Source organism: Conger conger, chromosome 13 (genome assembly GCF_963514075.1).
Source record: "Conger conger chromosome 13, fConCon1.1, whole genome shotgun sequence".
Classification (NCBI taxonomy): Eukaryota; Metazoa; Chordata; class Actinopteri; order Anguilliformes; family Congridae; genus Conger; species Conger conger.
The window spans coordinates 9,723,939-9,736,823 of record NC_083772.1 but is presented as its reverse complement, the minus strand read 5'-3'; the positions used below and the strand labels follow the sequence as shown (position 1 = coordinate 9,736,823).

General features: G+C 47.8%; 1 protein-coding gene across 7 annotated transcripts in view; it reads left to right on the top strand.

The window, feature by feature from the left end:
• frya (furry homolog a (Drosophila)) overlaps nt 1-12,885 on the top strand; it is a 108,033-nt gene that overhangs the window by 51,408 nt on the left and 43,740 nt on the right. For all 7 annotated transcript variants that reach the window (XM_061217634.1, XM_061217630.1, XM_061217633.1 and 4 more), the window contains exons 9-20: nt 966-1,058; nt 1,958-2,056; nt 2,753-2,854; nt 4,521-4,624; nt 5,858-5,966; nt 6,671-6,757; nt 7,992-8,163; nt 8,783-8,915; nt 9,672-9,779; nt 10,899-11,136; nt 11,304-11,486; nt 12,073-12,159. In XM_061217634.1, coding sequence (XP_061073618.1) covers nt 966-1,058; nt 1,958-2,056; nt 2,753-2,854; nt 4,521-4,624; nt 5,858-5,966; nt 6,671-6,757; nt 7,992-8,163; nt 8,783-8,915; nt 9,672-9,779; nt 10,899-11,136; nt 11,304-11,486; nt 12,073-12,159 — 1,515 coding nt within the window. The remainder of the gene's footprint in view (nt 1-965; nt 1,059-1,957; nt 2,057-2,752; nt 2,855-4,520; nt 4,625-5,857; nt 5,967-6,670; nt 6,758-7,991; nt 8,164-8,782; nt 8,916-9,671; nt 9,780-10,898; nt 11,137-11,303; nt 11,487-12,072; nt 12,160-12,885) is intronic.

The following is a 12,885-nucleotide window of genomic DNA, read 5'->3' as shown; positions in this document are numbered from 1 at the left end:
AATTTACCTCCCTGGCTAACTCTGGCTCATGGGTAGAAATGTTACTACTGTGCATTGGCCCTATTGTTTGTGAGACTATGAGGTGTCTCTATTCTAATTGGCCCTGTCAAGTTTTCGCCAACATTATGTCATAGGTTAATGGCTGGGTTCGCTTGCAGTTGTATCTCCACGTACGATACTTTATCTGTCAGAAAAAAGTGCTTTACTTTTATTTATTATGTGGTTATTAACAAAACACATTCCTGGCACTTGGGTGGACGTATCTCACATCGGAACGTCAAGCTGGTGAGGGCCATAGCACCATTAGAGAGACTAATGCATGCGAAGGCCCGGGATCAGCATTAGAGCAGTTCACCATGAAATAGAATTCTTGCATGAAAGCTCTTATCATTTTGTGAAATAAAAGGAACTATCATTTTTCATTTATCACTTTTTTACATAACAGTTTACACATGAGTGCTTGGCAGATTGAGTAGAAGTACTTTTTGGGCTATCACTTTAAGTTATTGTGACTGGGGCGGGGCGGGGGGGGGGGGGTTAGCACTCTTGCCATCCTGTGTTTCTGCCCAAACCTGTCACCCAGAGATTCATTGGATTTTCAGAGCAGCTGAAATGCCATTCTTGACACCTAAGTTATGAACATTTCATGAAGGAAAAAATCATGACGCAGAAAACATGAAGGCACGACTGATGTGTGGTAGTGTAAAATATGAGCTTTCAGATAATCTTGAGAAATCACTTCCCTTATCAGCCTATCTCGCTATGTGAGGCATGCTCTCTCTTCAGTGCCGTTTCTATCCATGAATTACTCCTTCTCTCTCTGTCTCTCTCTCTCTCTGTCAATCTGCCCATATTATATGTGCTGTTCAGTGCTGCGGAACACTTTGTTCCTCCTGCAGTGTAAATGACCCTGTTATTGGCGTATGGATGTTCTCAGTGTCTTGTGTTTTCGTTCTCCATTACAGGAGTGCGCCCAGTATTTTGTGGAAGTGAAAGACAAGGACATTAAGCACGCCCTGGCAGGCCTCTTTGTTGAGATTTTGGTCCCCGTCGCTGCGGTGAGTTCTCACCCTCTCACAAGGCTCCCTTTGCTGGGTGAAAAGGCCGCAGTTAGTTCTCATTTCCTGACTGCTATCCAAGGACCGTAGAAGGTTAAAGACTCTCCGAAGAACTTTGACATCCAGCTATCGCATCTGTTGTTTATCTTGGTTGCTAGCTAGCTATCCATCCGCCAACTTGTTCTTGCTAATACAAATGCATGGCTCTGGTACTAACTGCAATACTCACTGGTAGCTAGCAGCTTGATAGCAATTTAGGATTCGCTTGTAACAGTTTGTCACATCAGCTGTCCGGGAAAGGGAAAACCCGTTATTAACCTTCGCCTGTCCAGGTTTACAGGCATAGAGCCTACTGGCGGTCCAAAAACCCCAACGTACGGTCATTGTACACATACTATAGCACAATGCAGTGAATGCAAGCCTAACCCTCATAAATCAACGATTGAAATGTACTGCAAGGCACACTTCATAAAAAGATTACCCTAGAGGGAAGTACAATTTCAACTGCTACCTGTACAACAAAGATAAGGACTAGGGCCTATTTGATTATCTGTTTTTTTTATTTATGAAAATACCGCAACACGCAAATGTATGAATAATCTGCTTACCTAGCCAAACAATACTAGCAAAGGTATCATCGTAATCATTGTTAAATGGGTGGGTCGGGAGGGGGTGGGTAAAACAAAATCATATTCATATCAAGTTCAAAGTAGTGTGCTTCATAAAAGGTATACATTTTTATATACCATAAGGATCACCTCTTAGCTTTTGTTTTGTACATCTTGTACAGTCACCTCTTAAACACTGATGTACATATTGTCTTATCTACATTGTTGGGTAAGATGTCAGCTTCTCTCATACAGTAGATGTCCACTTGCTGACTGCGTTTGTGACCACAGGCTGTAAAGAATGAGGTGAACGTCCCCTGTCTGAGGAACTTCGTGGAAAGCCTGTATGACACAACGTTGGAACTTTCCTCCAGGAAGAAGCACTCTCTGGTAGGCCATGGCAGTGGAGACCTAGGGCCCCTGCAGATGTTTCTGTTGTTTATTTTCTTTTGTCGCTGTGGCAACCGGTGTCACGCAGGCTCACGGCAGAGATGTTTGTGGTCTCTGAGGCTTCTGAAGCAATCAATGGTCCAGACCTGGTTTTGACACAAACTCAGCTCCTGGTTCTTCCAGTGAATGTCATTAAACAGAGCATGCGTGCATACGTCAGGGCGGCCTGTAGCGCAGTGGTTAAGGTAAATGACTGGGACACCAAGGTCGGTGGTTCTAATCCCGGTGTAGCCACAATAAGATCCGCACAGCCGTTGGGCCCTCGAGCAAGACCCTTAACCCTGCATTGCTCCAGGGGAGGATTGTCTCCTGCTTAGTCTAATCAACTGTACGTCGCTCTGGGTAAGAGCATCTGCCAAAATGCCAATAATGTAATGTAATATAATTGTGTTGAAGAAAATATAGGTATATAGGTAATTTGTAGGCATTCACTTAGTCTTCTTGTGTGTCCTGTAAGATTGAGTAAGTGAAAGAATCACGGGTAACCGCACAAGACTCCACTAGCAGAGAAAGCTATTTACTAACCAGATGTGTTTGTCAGTTAGTAACCCTTGTCACAAAGTTTGATTTTGGAGGCGTAAATGTGTTTTTTGGGGTGAATCCATCACCTCACCCCTGTGCTCCTGTCCCGTCCAGGCCCTGTACCCGCTGGTGACGTGTTTGCTGTGCGTGAGCCAGAAGCAGTTCTTCCTCAGCAGATGGTTCAACTTCCTCAACAACTGCCTCTCCAATCTTAAGGTACCGGCCCTGACATCCCCCCAAACAAACAGTGACAAATCCCCGCAAGGTTTGAGTGCACAGACAGGCTATTTGGGATATTGACATTCATCATTGATTGATTTAAGCAGTGTTAGTCATCTGATGACTGTGGCTCCGGAATTAGGACCGAGACTAAGAATAGAGATGTTGCCTTGTTTAATCAGGGGCTGTGAAGGCATTGACTTCAGAGACCTGCACAGTGAAAGTGGCAGCGTGAACCGTGGAAGGAGGGCCTTTTCTAAACTGTGTTAATTTGATTAGGTGAAATGATGAAAATGATCTGGCCTCTTAATGAGGCTCTTGCTATCTCCTGTCTTCTTGTTGTTTCTCAGAGAGCCAGACCTGGGTAAAATACATAATTGTTTTGGACTCAAATAGCCATCTTTGCTTTACTGAGCTTCTCTGGTGTATTGGAACCTATTAAATACTCTCAAAAAGTGCAAACCCGTCTTCTGGTCCTCTTGGTTAGCTGAAATACACCAGGCAACTATGTCAATCGTGCAAAGAAATGTATTCGAATCCAAAACAATTACATATTTGCCCCGTGTCTGCTGATTACGTCCCAGCCCTCTATGAGTTTAGTTTGTTTTATCAACGAAATATCGCAAGCCCTGGTTTCAACAGGGGAACGCTGTGTGAGACGAAAGACGGTGGCATTGCTTAGCGACCCTTCTGTTCCGGTCGCTAACGGCAGGCAGGCGTACGGAGGCAGAATGTCGCGTGGGTCTTCCGTTCGAACGCACCCCCTCCCATCTTCACCTTGCGCCCCACCCCCGGCGCGCAGATTTGAGCCGCGATAGGCGAGGAGCAGTCTATGTCAGGACCGCATTGTCCTCCGAGGCAACACGGAATGTTTTTTAGAAAAGAACAGCAAATAGAAAAAAAGAAAAAGGAAGAATGCCGTAGAAGGAATGTGGTGATCGTTATTGGGCGGATGGGCCCGTATGTGGCTTTGTGGCGGGAGAGGGGAATAACTATTTCCCCACCGAACGTGAGCGTGGCGGTTTCGGGGAAGCGTGCCTGTCGGAATGCGGCTGAACAGGTCAGCACATCGCAGGACAGTTATTTGTGCTAATGGTTTTCTGTGGCCCGCGCACCTCCTTATCTCGCTGAGGAGAATGCCTGGCATATCCTCACGCTGTCAGCCAACATCTTGGCCCGTGCTGTCACCTGTCAGTCCAGGAAGAAGAAAAAGATCTCTCAAACTTGATGAAAATGACTTTTATTTACAGGAACGGTAGTTCTCAGAAATCCATTAAACTTATTCTGGTTTCAGCGGAGCTCATCTGAACCCAGAACCTTTGCAGTGACTACCTTTTATACATTCCCTAGCCTTGATCAGGAATGATACTTTACCCAAGAAAGGAAAGGATCTGTGATTCCTTATAAATTAGGCTGTAGCGCATTGACCATCCTGAATTAGCATGTCTGCTGAATTGAGTAGTTCCTAGTCACTCACTCCTGGCTACTATTCTACCATACCATTCATCAATGTGTACCAACTGTATTGCAATTGTCAAAGGAACGTGTGGCCAGCACACCTAGTGGCATCTGAGGCAGATATTTCCTACAGGCCCCTGGAGTAGTTTCGCTCCTCCTGGTTCTTCGACGGCTGATCCAAAAATATGATCTCTTTCTGTTGCAGAGCAAGGACCCCAAAATGGCGCGGGTTGCACTGGAGTCCCTCTACCGCCTACTCTGGGTCTATATGATCCGCATCAAGTGTGAAAGCAACACTGCGACGCAGAGGTTCGTTCCCATGTTTACTATGTTTACTATAGCACACCCCAGTGTGTACAGTATCACAATAAACGCCTGTATTCACTGTGACCAGAACACACCACTGTCTATGGGGCTTCGCAGTAAACACCTGTATTCAGCGTATGACTGTAACAACCCCCTGTGTGACTTGTGGCTATTCCTGGAGTGCACATGTAGCGCATGTTTGCCACGTACTGTAGCATTAGCTCGCCGCTCCACCTCTCCCTCACATGAAGCCTCTGTGCCTCCTCCCGGGAGACCTGCGGGACGGCAGAGCCAACAGGATGCTTGTTTATGTAACTCGAGGCTCGTGAATGGGATCATTCTTAATGGAGGGGGGGAATGTGGAGAAGAAAAAAAAGGAATCGCTGAATAGATGAAAAGAAAACAAGCGGATGAATGAAACCGCGGCTCTCGCGAGGCGCGTCTTTTCTGCTGTCCGGAGCATCGATCCGCCGCCACTGTCGTCAGGCGCTAAGCCCGAAATAACAAAAGCGCAATTAGCAGACAGGAAAACAAACTACCCCCTGTGGAGATGAGCGCGCTCTCTCTCTCTCTCTCTCTCTCCTCCTCCTCTCCTCTGGTTAATTTTCAGCAGCTATGTCTGCGGCAGTGGAGGGGCGAGGTGGACGGAGGGAGGAGTGTGACTGAGGGAGGAGGGAGGGGTGTCAGGGATGAGTCCGGGATTAGAGCGGGAGCAGATGAAACGGGACAGTGCGTTACCGAGAGGCTTAAGGCTCCCCGTTAGAGGGTCATGTGACCGCGTAAACCCCTGTGACTAACGGCAGGAGGGCTCGGGCCACGCTTGTGACAGCCAGCTGTTAATTACGCCGTGAATATGAGACGCTTTAAAGTCAATCGATGGATCAGCGGGAAGACATGTGAAGGCGTAATGTGCTATTTATGCCTCTACAGCAGAGCTGCCCACGTTGTTCCTGGAGATCTACCGTCCTGTGGGTTTTCACTCCAAACCTAACAAAGCACACCTCATTCTACAGCTAGAGATGTTGTTGAGCTGCTAATTATAATGAAAACCTACTGGACGGTCCATCTCCAGGAACAGGGCTGGTCCTGATTTGGTTTGAAAAATATTTTTTTTATTTGGAGCGTGCACACCCGTATCACCTTGTTTCCCCCGGCCACAGTGCTAAGGCAGATATTAATGGACTGTTTGGTTTGGGATGTCTTACTCAATTATTATTATTTTTGTTCCTCCCATAGTCGCCTGAACACCATCATCACCAACCTGTTCCCCAAGGGCTCCCGCAGCGTGGTGCCCAGGGACATGCCACTCAACATCTTTGTCAAGATCATCCAGTTCATCGCTCAGGTACGACGTTGGGTTTGGGAGGAAGTTGTTCAACAAGCTCCGGAGTGAACATCACTGACTCGTACCCCCAACCTGGTGTGTGGACCACTGGGACCTGCCGCCCAGCTGTAACTTCACACTCTCAGGGCTGCCCAAGCCTGTCCCTGGAGATCTACCCTCCTGTAGGTTCACATTTCAACCCTAACAAAGCACACAGCGTTCGTCAGTTAGAGATTGTGATGAACTGCACATTAGCCGGGTGTGCCAAGTTAGGGTTGGAGTGAAAACCTACAGAACGGTAGATCTGCAGGAACAGGGTTGGGCTGCCCTGGTTTACCTCATGCCCTGTGTGCAATGGCTGATGCCTCTCTGTGGCAGGGTACTGCTGCCCTCATTCCTCAGCTCATTCCTGAGAGGTGATGGTCCTCCCCTATCAAAGAGAAACTATCCTGCCAATGCATGGACACACGCCTGAGACCGGGCCTGCATAGCTGTTATTTCTTTTAGAACTGTAAACTGTTTTTGCTTGTAAAAGTTTCTTAATTGTATCCAAATGCATTATTTTACCTTAACATTTGGGACCTTTTCCTCCTGGAATTAAAAGTGTACCTCCACTGTCCCTTTATTTCTGAACGTGTGAGGGAATGGACATTATTTTCGAGAGCAGATCTTGTCATGTGATATCGTCTCCAACTGATACGGCGTGTGTCTTTTTGTGTGTACAGGAAAGACTTGATTTCGCCATGAAAGAGATCATCTTTGACCTACTGTGTGTTGGGAAGGCGGCCAAGGCCTTCAGCCTTAATCCTGAGGTAATCACAACTTGGTTCTCCATGTCCCCGTCTGCCATGCCAGTCAAGTGTTGCTCATAAGCCCGCAGCTGCTGCTGCTGCTGCTGTTGCCAGTAGGCTGTGCGTGTTCAAACACTACCGGCCAAACTAGCCCAGTGGCCTTGGCTAAGCTAAGTTAAGCTAGTTCTTTGGCATTGTGGTTAGTTCAGAAGATCACCCCAGATTATGGGATACATGCCTAAAACAGCATGATATGTCACCTTCTTAATCCTTATTGGCCATTCCTGTCATGTGCCATTTAGTAATATATCCCTGGTAATATCACAGACAGAAGGGAAACCAAGAGGCTATTATATAAATTAATTACGTGTCATCGTCACCGAGGCCCAGCTGGGTTGAACAGAGACACTTTCTCATTTTGTTCTGATTTAGTGTAACAAGACACTTGTCCCTCGGTTTGCTGTTTTTTTTTACAGCTTAAGGAATAACAGTTTTTTTACTTGTGTTGAAACAAACCTCTAAATCTGAGTCAGCGTTCAAGGGACATTATGTCTGCTTGTGCTGTCATTTTAAAGTTCACGTCCCCAGTGTGTTATGTACAGTAAGAGACTGCAGGAAAGTCGTGGAAAAACAGCAGGATAGCTGGGCTGGGTGTCCCTGGTTTAAAGCTGAAAGGCCATGTAAGACACGCAGGGGGAAAAAGCGTCCAAAAACTGTAAACAATAACAACAAGCTGAGAAAATCCACCCACGGTGTAATTATGTTATTGTGCCCTTTCCCGTTTTACCTGTTCTTGTGGGCTTATTTTCTCTGTTTACCTGCCTCGTGAGTACCTGTTTGTCTGCTGAATTTTGTGTGTGGGAGGTAAAATTGAAGTGGTGAGGCTTAAAAGCCATTGACATCGCAGCGGTCTTTCCTAGTGAAGCGATAGTCCTCGCCCTACAGCTGTGCCCTGTGGTTTTAAAATGTCATTCTGACCACCCCAGTGTTGGGTATGGACTGGGGCAGGGCACAGTTGCCATAGAGTCATCCTGGGTGGGAGTGAGGGGTTTCCGTCAGCCAGCTGTTCGCGGCATTAGTGCGCAAAAACAACTCCTCAGATCCCTGCTGCGCAAACTGCGCAGTCATGCGGCAGCCAGAGGCTCTTCAGAGGACAGGTATACTTAGGCCTTCAGAGCCGAGAGACACGAAAAGGAAGACGGGAAGGGAAGGAGCGAATGGTGGTAACGGGTGGGTGTCTGTGTGCGCTCTGCAGAGGATGAACATCGGCCTGAGGGCCTTCCTTGTCATCGCTGATAACCTGCAGCAGAAGGACGGGGAGCCCCCCATGCCCAACACGGGGGCCACCCTGCCCTCAGGGAACACCCTGCGGGTGAAGAAGACCTACCTGAGCACCACGCTGACTGAGGAGGAGGCCAAGCTCATAGGTGGGTAGCGGGAACACCTGGATTCACCTGGTGTCTCTTCTCTGTTTTCTGGCTCTGTCCCATTTCACGACTGGCACAGGATCTGTAGTATTTCCCATCATTACATTACATTACATTACATGTCATTTGGCAGACGCTTTTATCCAAAGCGACCTACAGTTGATCAGACTAAGCAGGAGACAATCCTCCCCTGGAGCAATGCAGGGTTAAGGGCCTTGCTCAAGGGCCCAACGGCTGTGCAGATCTTATTGTGGCTACACCGGGGATCGAACCACCAACCTTGCGGGTCCCGGTCATGTACCTTAACCACTACGCTACAGGTCGCATCTGTCATTTATCGTTTATTCGTTGGGTGGCGCGGTGGTGCCGTGGTTAGCCGTGGTTGCCTTGCAATAAGGAGGTTTTAGGTTTGAGTTCCGGCTTGGCCAGTTCCTCTCTTTGTGGAGTTTGCATGTTCTCCCCGTGTTCGTGTGGGTTTACTCCAGGTCCTCCGGCTTCATCCTACTGCCAAAACACGTAGCCCAAAATGAACAGTAGCATTCCTGGCTAACGTACAGATAGATGTTCCTGTCAAATAACCTAATAAATAACATTTGCTTGTGTGTTTTTCAATGTTCAGGTATGGCCATGTATTACGCCCAAGTACGGAAGGCCATTGACAACATGCTGCGGCACCTGGATAAGGAAGTGGGGCGGAGCATGATGATGACCAACGTGCAGATGCTGAACAAGGAGCCAGAGGACATGATCACGTACGTAACCCTTCATAAGAATAACTGGATGATAAGTGTACCTCATGTCGTTACAAAATATCTTAGCTGGGGCCCTCCCAATATATTTTGTCCCGGGTCTGAGAATGCATAGCTGCGGCCCTTTGAGCAGACATTGGATCGGCACCGTTCTCCTTTCTGGTTCCTCAGTGGTGGAATGACTTGCCTACCACTGTCAGGACAGCAGAATCCCTCCCCGTATTTCAACGCAAACTAAAAACACACCTTTTCAAACTGTACCTTAGTCCTTCCTCCTATTCCCCCCCTCTTCCGATATCCCTCTTGTCTAACCCTAACCCTTAAAAAAATAAATAATAATAATTAGCACTTACGATGACTGTCTTTTCATGCGTATTTTACTAGTTATGGATTTGATGCTTGAACCTGTGGAAGAACCTATGCACCTTGGATTAAAAGCTGCCAAATTAAAAAAGCAGCCAAATTACTAAAATGTAAAATGTAAATGTAATGCACCGTAGCCTTAGCCTGGGCCCGGATCTGCACCTTAGCCATAGTCATAGCCTTAGCCTTAGCCATAGCCATAGCCATAGCCTTAGCCTCAGCCTCAGCCATAGCCATAGCCTTAGTCATAGCCATAGCCATAGCCATAGCCTTAGCCTTAGCTATAGCCATAGATATAGCCTTAGCCTCAGCCATAGCCTTAGCCTTAGCCATAGCCATAGCCATAGCCATAGCCTCATCCTGAACCTGACCCCACGGTTTTCTCCTTCCCGGCAGAGGGGAGAGGAAGCCGAAGATCGATCTCTTCCGGACGTGCGTGGCGGCCATCCCGCGCATCCTGCCCGACGGCATGTCCAAGCCCGAGCTCATCGACCTGCTCGCTCGGTGAGTCCCGCGGGGCGGGGGAAGGGGCGACGTCAGCACGGCAGTCTTCCAGGAGTCCCGAAACACCGCGCTGCTTCAGCGGTCTGGGCTGCTGTAATCTGAGCAGCGGATTTAGCTAATTAGGTGTTATAGGTCAAGCGTAAGCCATTTTAGCTGAGCTGACTTTCCTGTATAACATGACCAAATGGTATCTTTATCCCGGAAGGTGAACCGGGCCTAGATTTTCTTGGCTCATTGGCACTGTTGAGGTAACAGAATATAGAACCATTGGGAAATTGCCTTTTGGTCCTGTCCTGTTCTTAAATAGTGGCAGTCATACTGTATTTTTATTCATACTGTGGAATGTCTTTACTGAATCCTTTTCTTTATGTTATTTGGCTGTGTTTGTGTCTGTGTGTCCATGTATGTGTGTCTCTGTGTGTGTGTATGTGTGTGTTCGTACGTGTGTGTGTTTTGTCCATGTGTGTGTGTGTGTGTGTGCATGTGTCTGTGTGTGTGTTTTGTCTGTGTGTGTGTGTTTGTGTTTTTGTGTGCATGTGTGTGTATGTGTGTTTTGTCCGTGTGTGTGTGTATGTATATATGTGTGTATGTGTGTGTGTGTGTGTATGTGCGTGTGTGTGTTTTGTCCGTTTGTGTGTGTATGTGTATATGTGTGTATGTGTATGTATGTGTGTGTGTGTGTGTGTGTATGTATATGTGTGTGTGTGTATGTATATATGTGTGTGTATGTGTGTGTATATGTGTATGTGTGTGTGTGTATGTATATATGTGTGTGTGTGTGTGTGTGTGTATGTGTGTGTGTGTGTGTGTGTGTGTATGTGTGTGTGTATATGTGTGTGTGTGTATGTGTGTGTGTGTGTATGTGTGTGTGTGTGTGTGTGTGTGTATGTGTGTGTGTGTGTGTGTATGTGTGTGTGTGTGTGTGTGTGTGTGTGTGTATATGTGTATGTGTGTATGTGTGTGTATGTGTATGTGTGTATGTGTGTGTGTGTGTGTGTGTGTGTATGTGTGTATGTGTATGTGTGTGTGTGTGTGTGTGTGTGTGTATGTGTGTGTGTGTGTGTGTGTGTGTGTGTGTGCGTGTGTGTGTGTGTGTGTGTGTGTGTGTGTCTCTACCAGGCTCACAATCCACATGGATGACGAGCTGCGGCTGATAGCGCAGAACTCTCTGCAGTCCCTGCTGCTGGACTTCCCCGCCTGGCGGGAGGACGTGCTCTTCGGCTTCACCAACTTCCTGCTGCGGGAGGTGCAGGACACCCACCCCAGCCTGCTGGACTCCTCCCTCAGGCTGCTCCTGCAGCTGCTCACCCAATGGAAGCTGGCCCTGCAGGCCACCTGCAAAGGTCACGACCCCAAGGTACGACTGTTTACCGCGAGCTGTTTTAAGTGCGACCGAACACGAAAAGCGCGTTTCACGTTCACTCGTCGGAAGCACGTGAATCCGCAGGCCTACGCTCCTGGGCTGCTATGCCAGCGCACGGCGTGTTTGTGACCGTGCGTATCGCCCCTCCTGTGGCCCCCCAGCTGCTGCAGACGGGCCCCGGGCCGAAGCCCCCCGGGGAGCGGAGCCCCCACAGCGCCGTGCTGCACGCGGCCGAGGGCCTGGCCCTGGTGCTGCTCTGCTCCTGCCTGACCAGCACCCGCCGGCTGGCCATCGCCATCCTGAAGGAGATCCGCTGCCTCTTCTCCTCCATCGGACAGGCCGAGGTGAGGGCCCCGGGAAAGGGGGGTGGGGGTGAGGGCCCCAGGAGGGGTGTGGGCCCCAGAGGGGGGGGGGGGGGGGCGGGTCCGTGCCCCAGGGAGGGGGTGTGGGCCTTTCATTTGGAGTGCGTTCAGAACGAATATCTCGAGCACACGTGCAAAATATTTGAACTCTTTTTTTTATGTGGCTGTAAAATTTGAACATGCTCCTCATACTTGAGAATTGTCCAATATGTGCAGTCGTGTGAACATTTCTGGGAATAGCTGTATATCTGAAAAACTGGCAATAGTGAGAAGGAATTTGGATGTATTGTAGATTTGTCTTTTAGTCTCAACTGAACTGCCATACCATATCCGTGTGGTTTGCTTAACTTTATTTGTTTTGTCTGGATGTATCCGGTAATTACACATAGCTCTATGTCATACAGTAAACCAGTGTTTTTTACATGCTTTAAGCCACTGCCCTTCTTAGAACCACAGTAGCTCAGCTGTAATGTGTTCTTTTTGGCTGACTTTGTCTACGTTAGCAATCGGCGAGGCTTTACTGTCATACAAATGAGTGCTATTTTAACCAGCGATCCGTCTCCCACAGGACGACGACAAGCCCATGATCGAGGTGTTGGACCTGTTCAGCCCCGCGGTTCTGGAGAGCTTCGTCCACGTCGCCGTGTCGGACTCGGTGAGCATCTCGCGACGGGCCGGCCGTTCCGTCGACCCCCCTCCCTGAGCGAGCTGAAGGCTCCAGTGTTTTCATCCACAGAGCCGCCTCTGTGCGCTGCTCCCCGCCCTCCAACTTACCTGCGTCAAATCTGAGCTTTAATACAGTTTACTCTACCCCCAGATCACCAAACGCTGGACAACATACCCTGCTTCGTTAAATGATTAAACCCAAAACTGATTCATTGGCATTTGGGCAATGACATATACGATGAAATAAACGTTTTCGGTTTAATTATTGAAATACATTTTGATGTAATTTGCTGGCGTATGAGGTATGACTTATATAAACAGTTCTGCCAGGATAATATTAGCACTATATGCACCAGCTTATTTTCCTTTTATAAATGTCCCTGCTTGAAAAATATTTTTATTTGGTGATTCCAAGAGTTTGAAGCTTAGACAGATAATGCTTACCCTTATTTCTGCCTCCTCTCCCCAGATACTGGCCCAGTAGTTTAACTAAACAGTTTGTAATTTACAATTCAAGACAAGCAGGAATGGAAAAGCGATGCGTCAATATGAAATATTAAGTATTGAAATGTTATATATTCATGCATATGAAATGTTAAGTATTCATAAATATTACCGTGCCCTTTCAAGCTTAGCTGCTCGGTTTCTCAGTTTAATTTGTTGGTTACAGCTCAGCCTCCTAGAATATTGTTTAATGTGTAGTGTAACTTGGCGG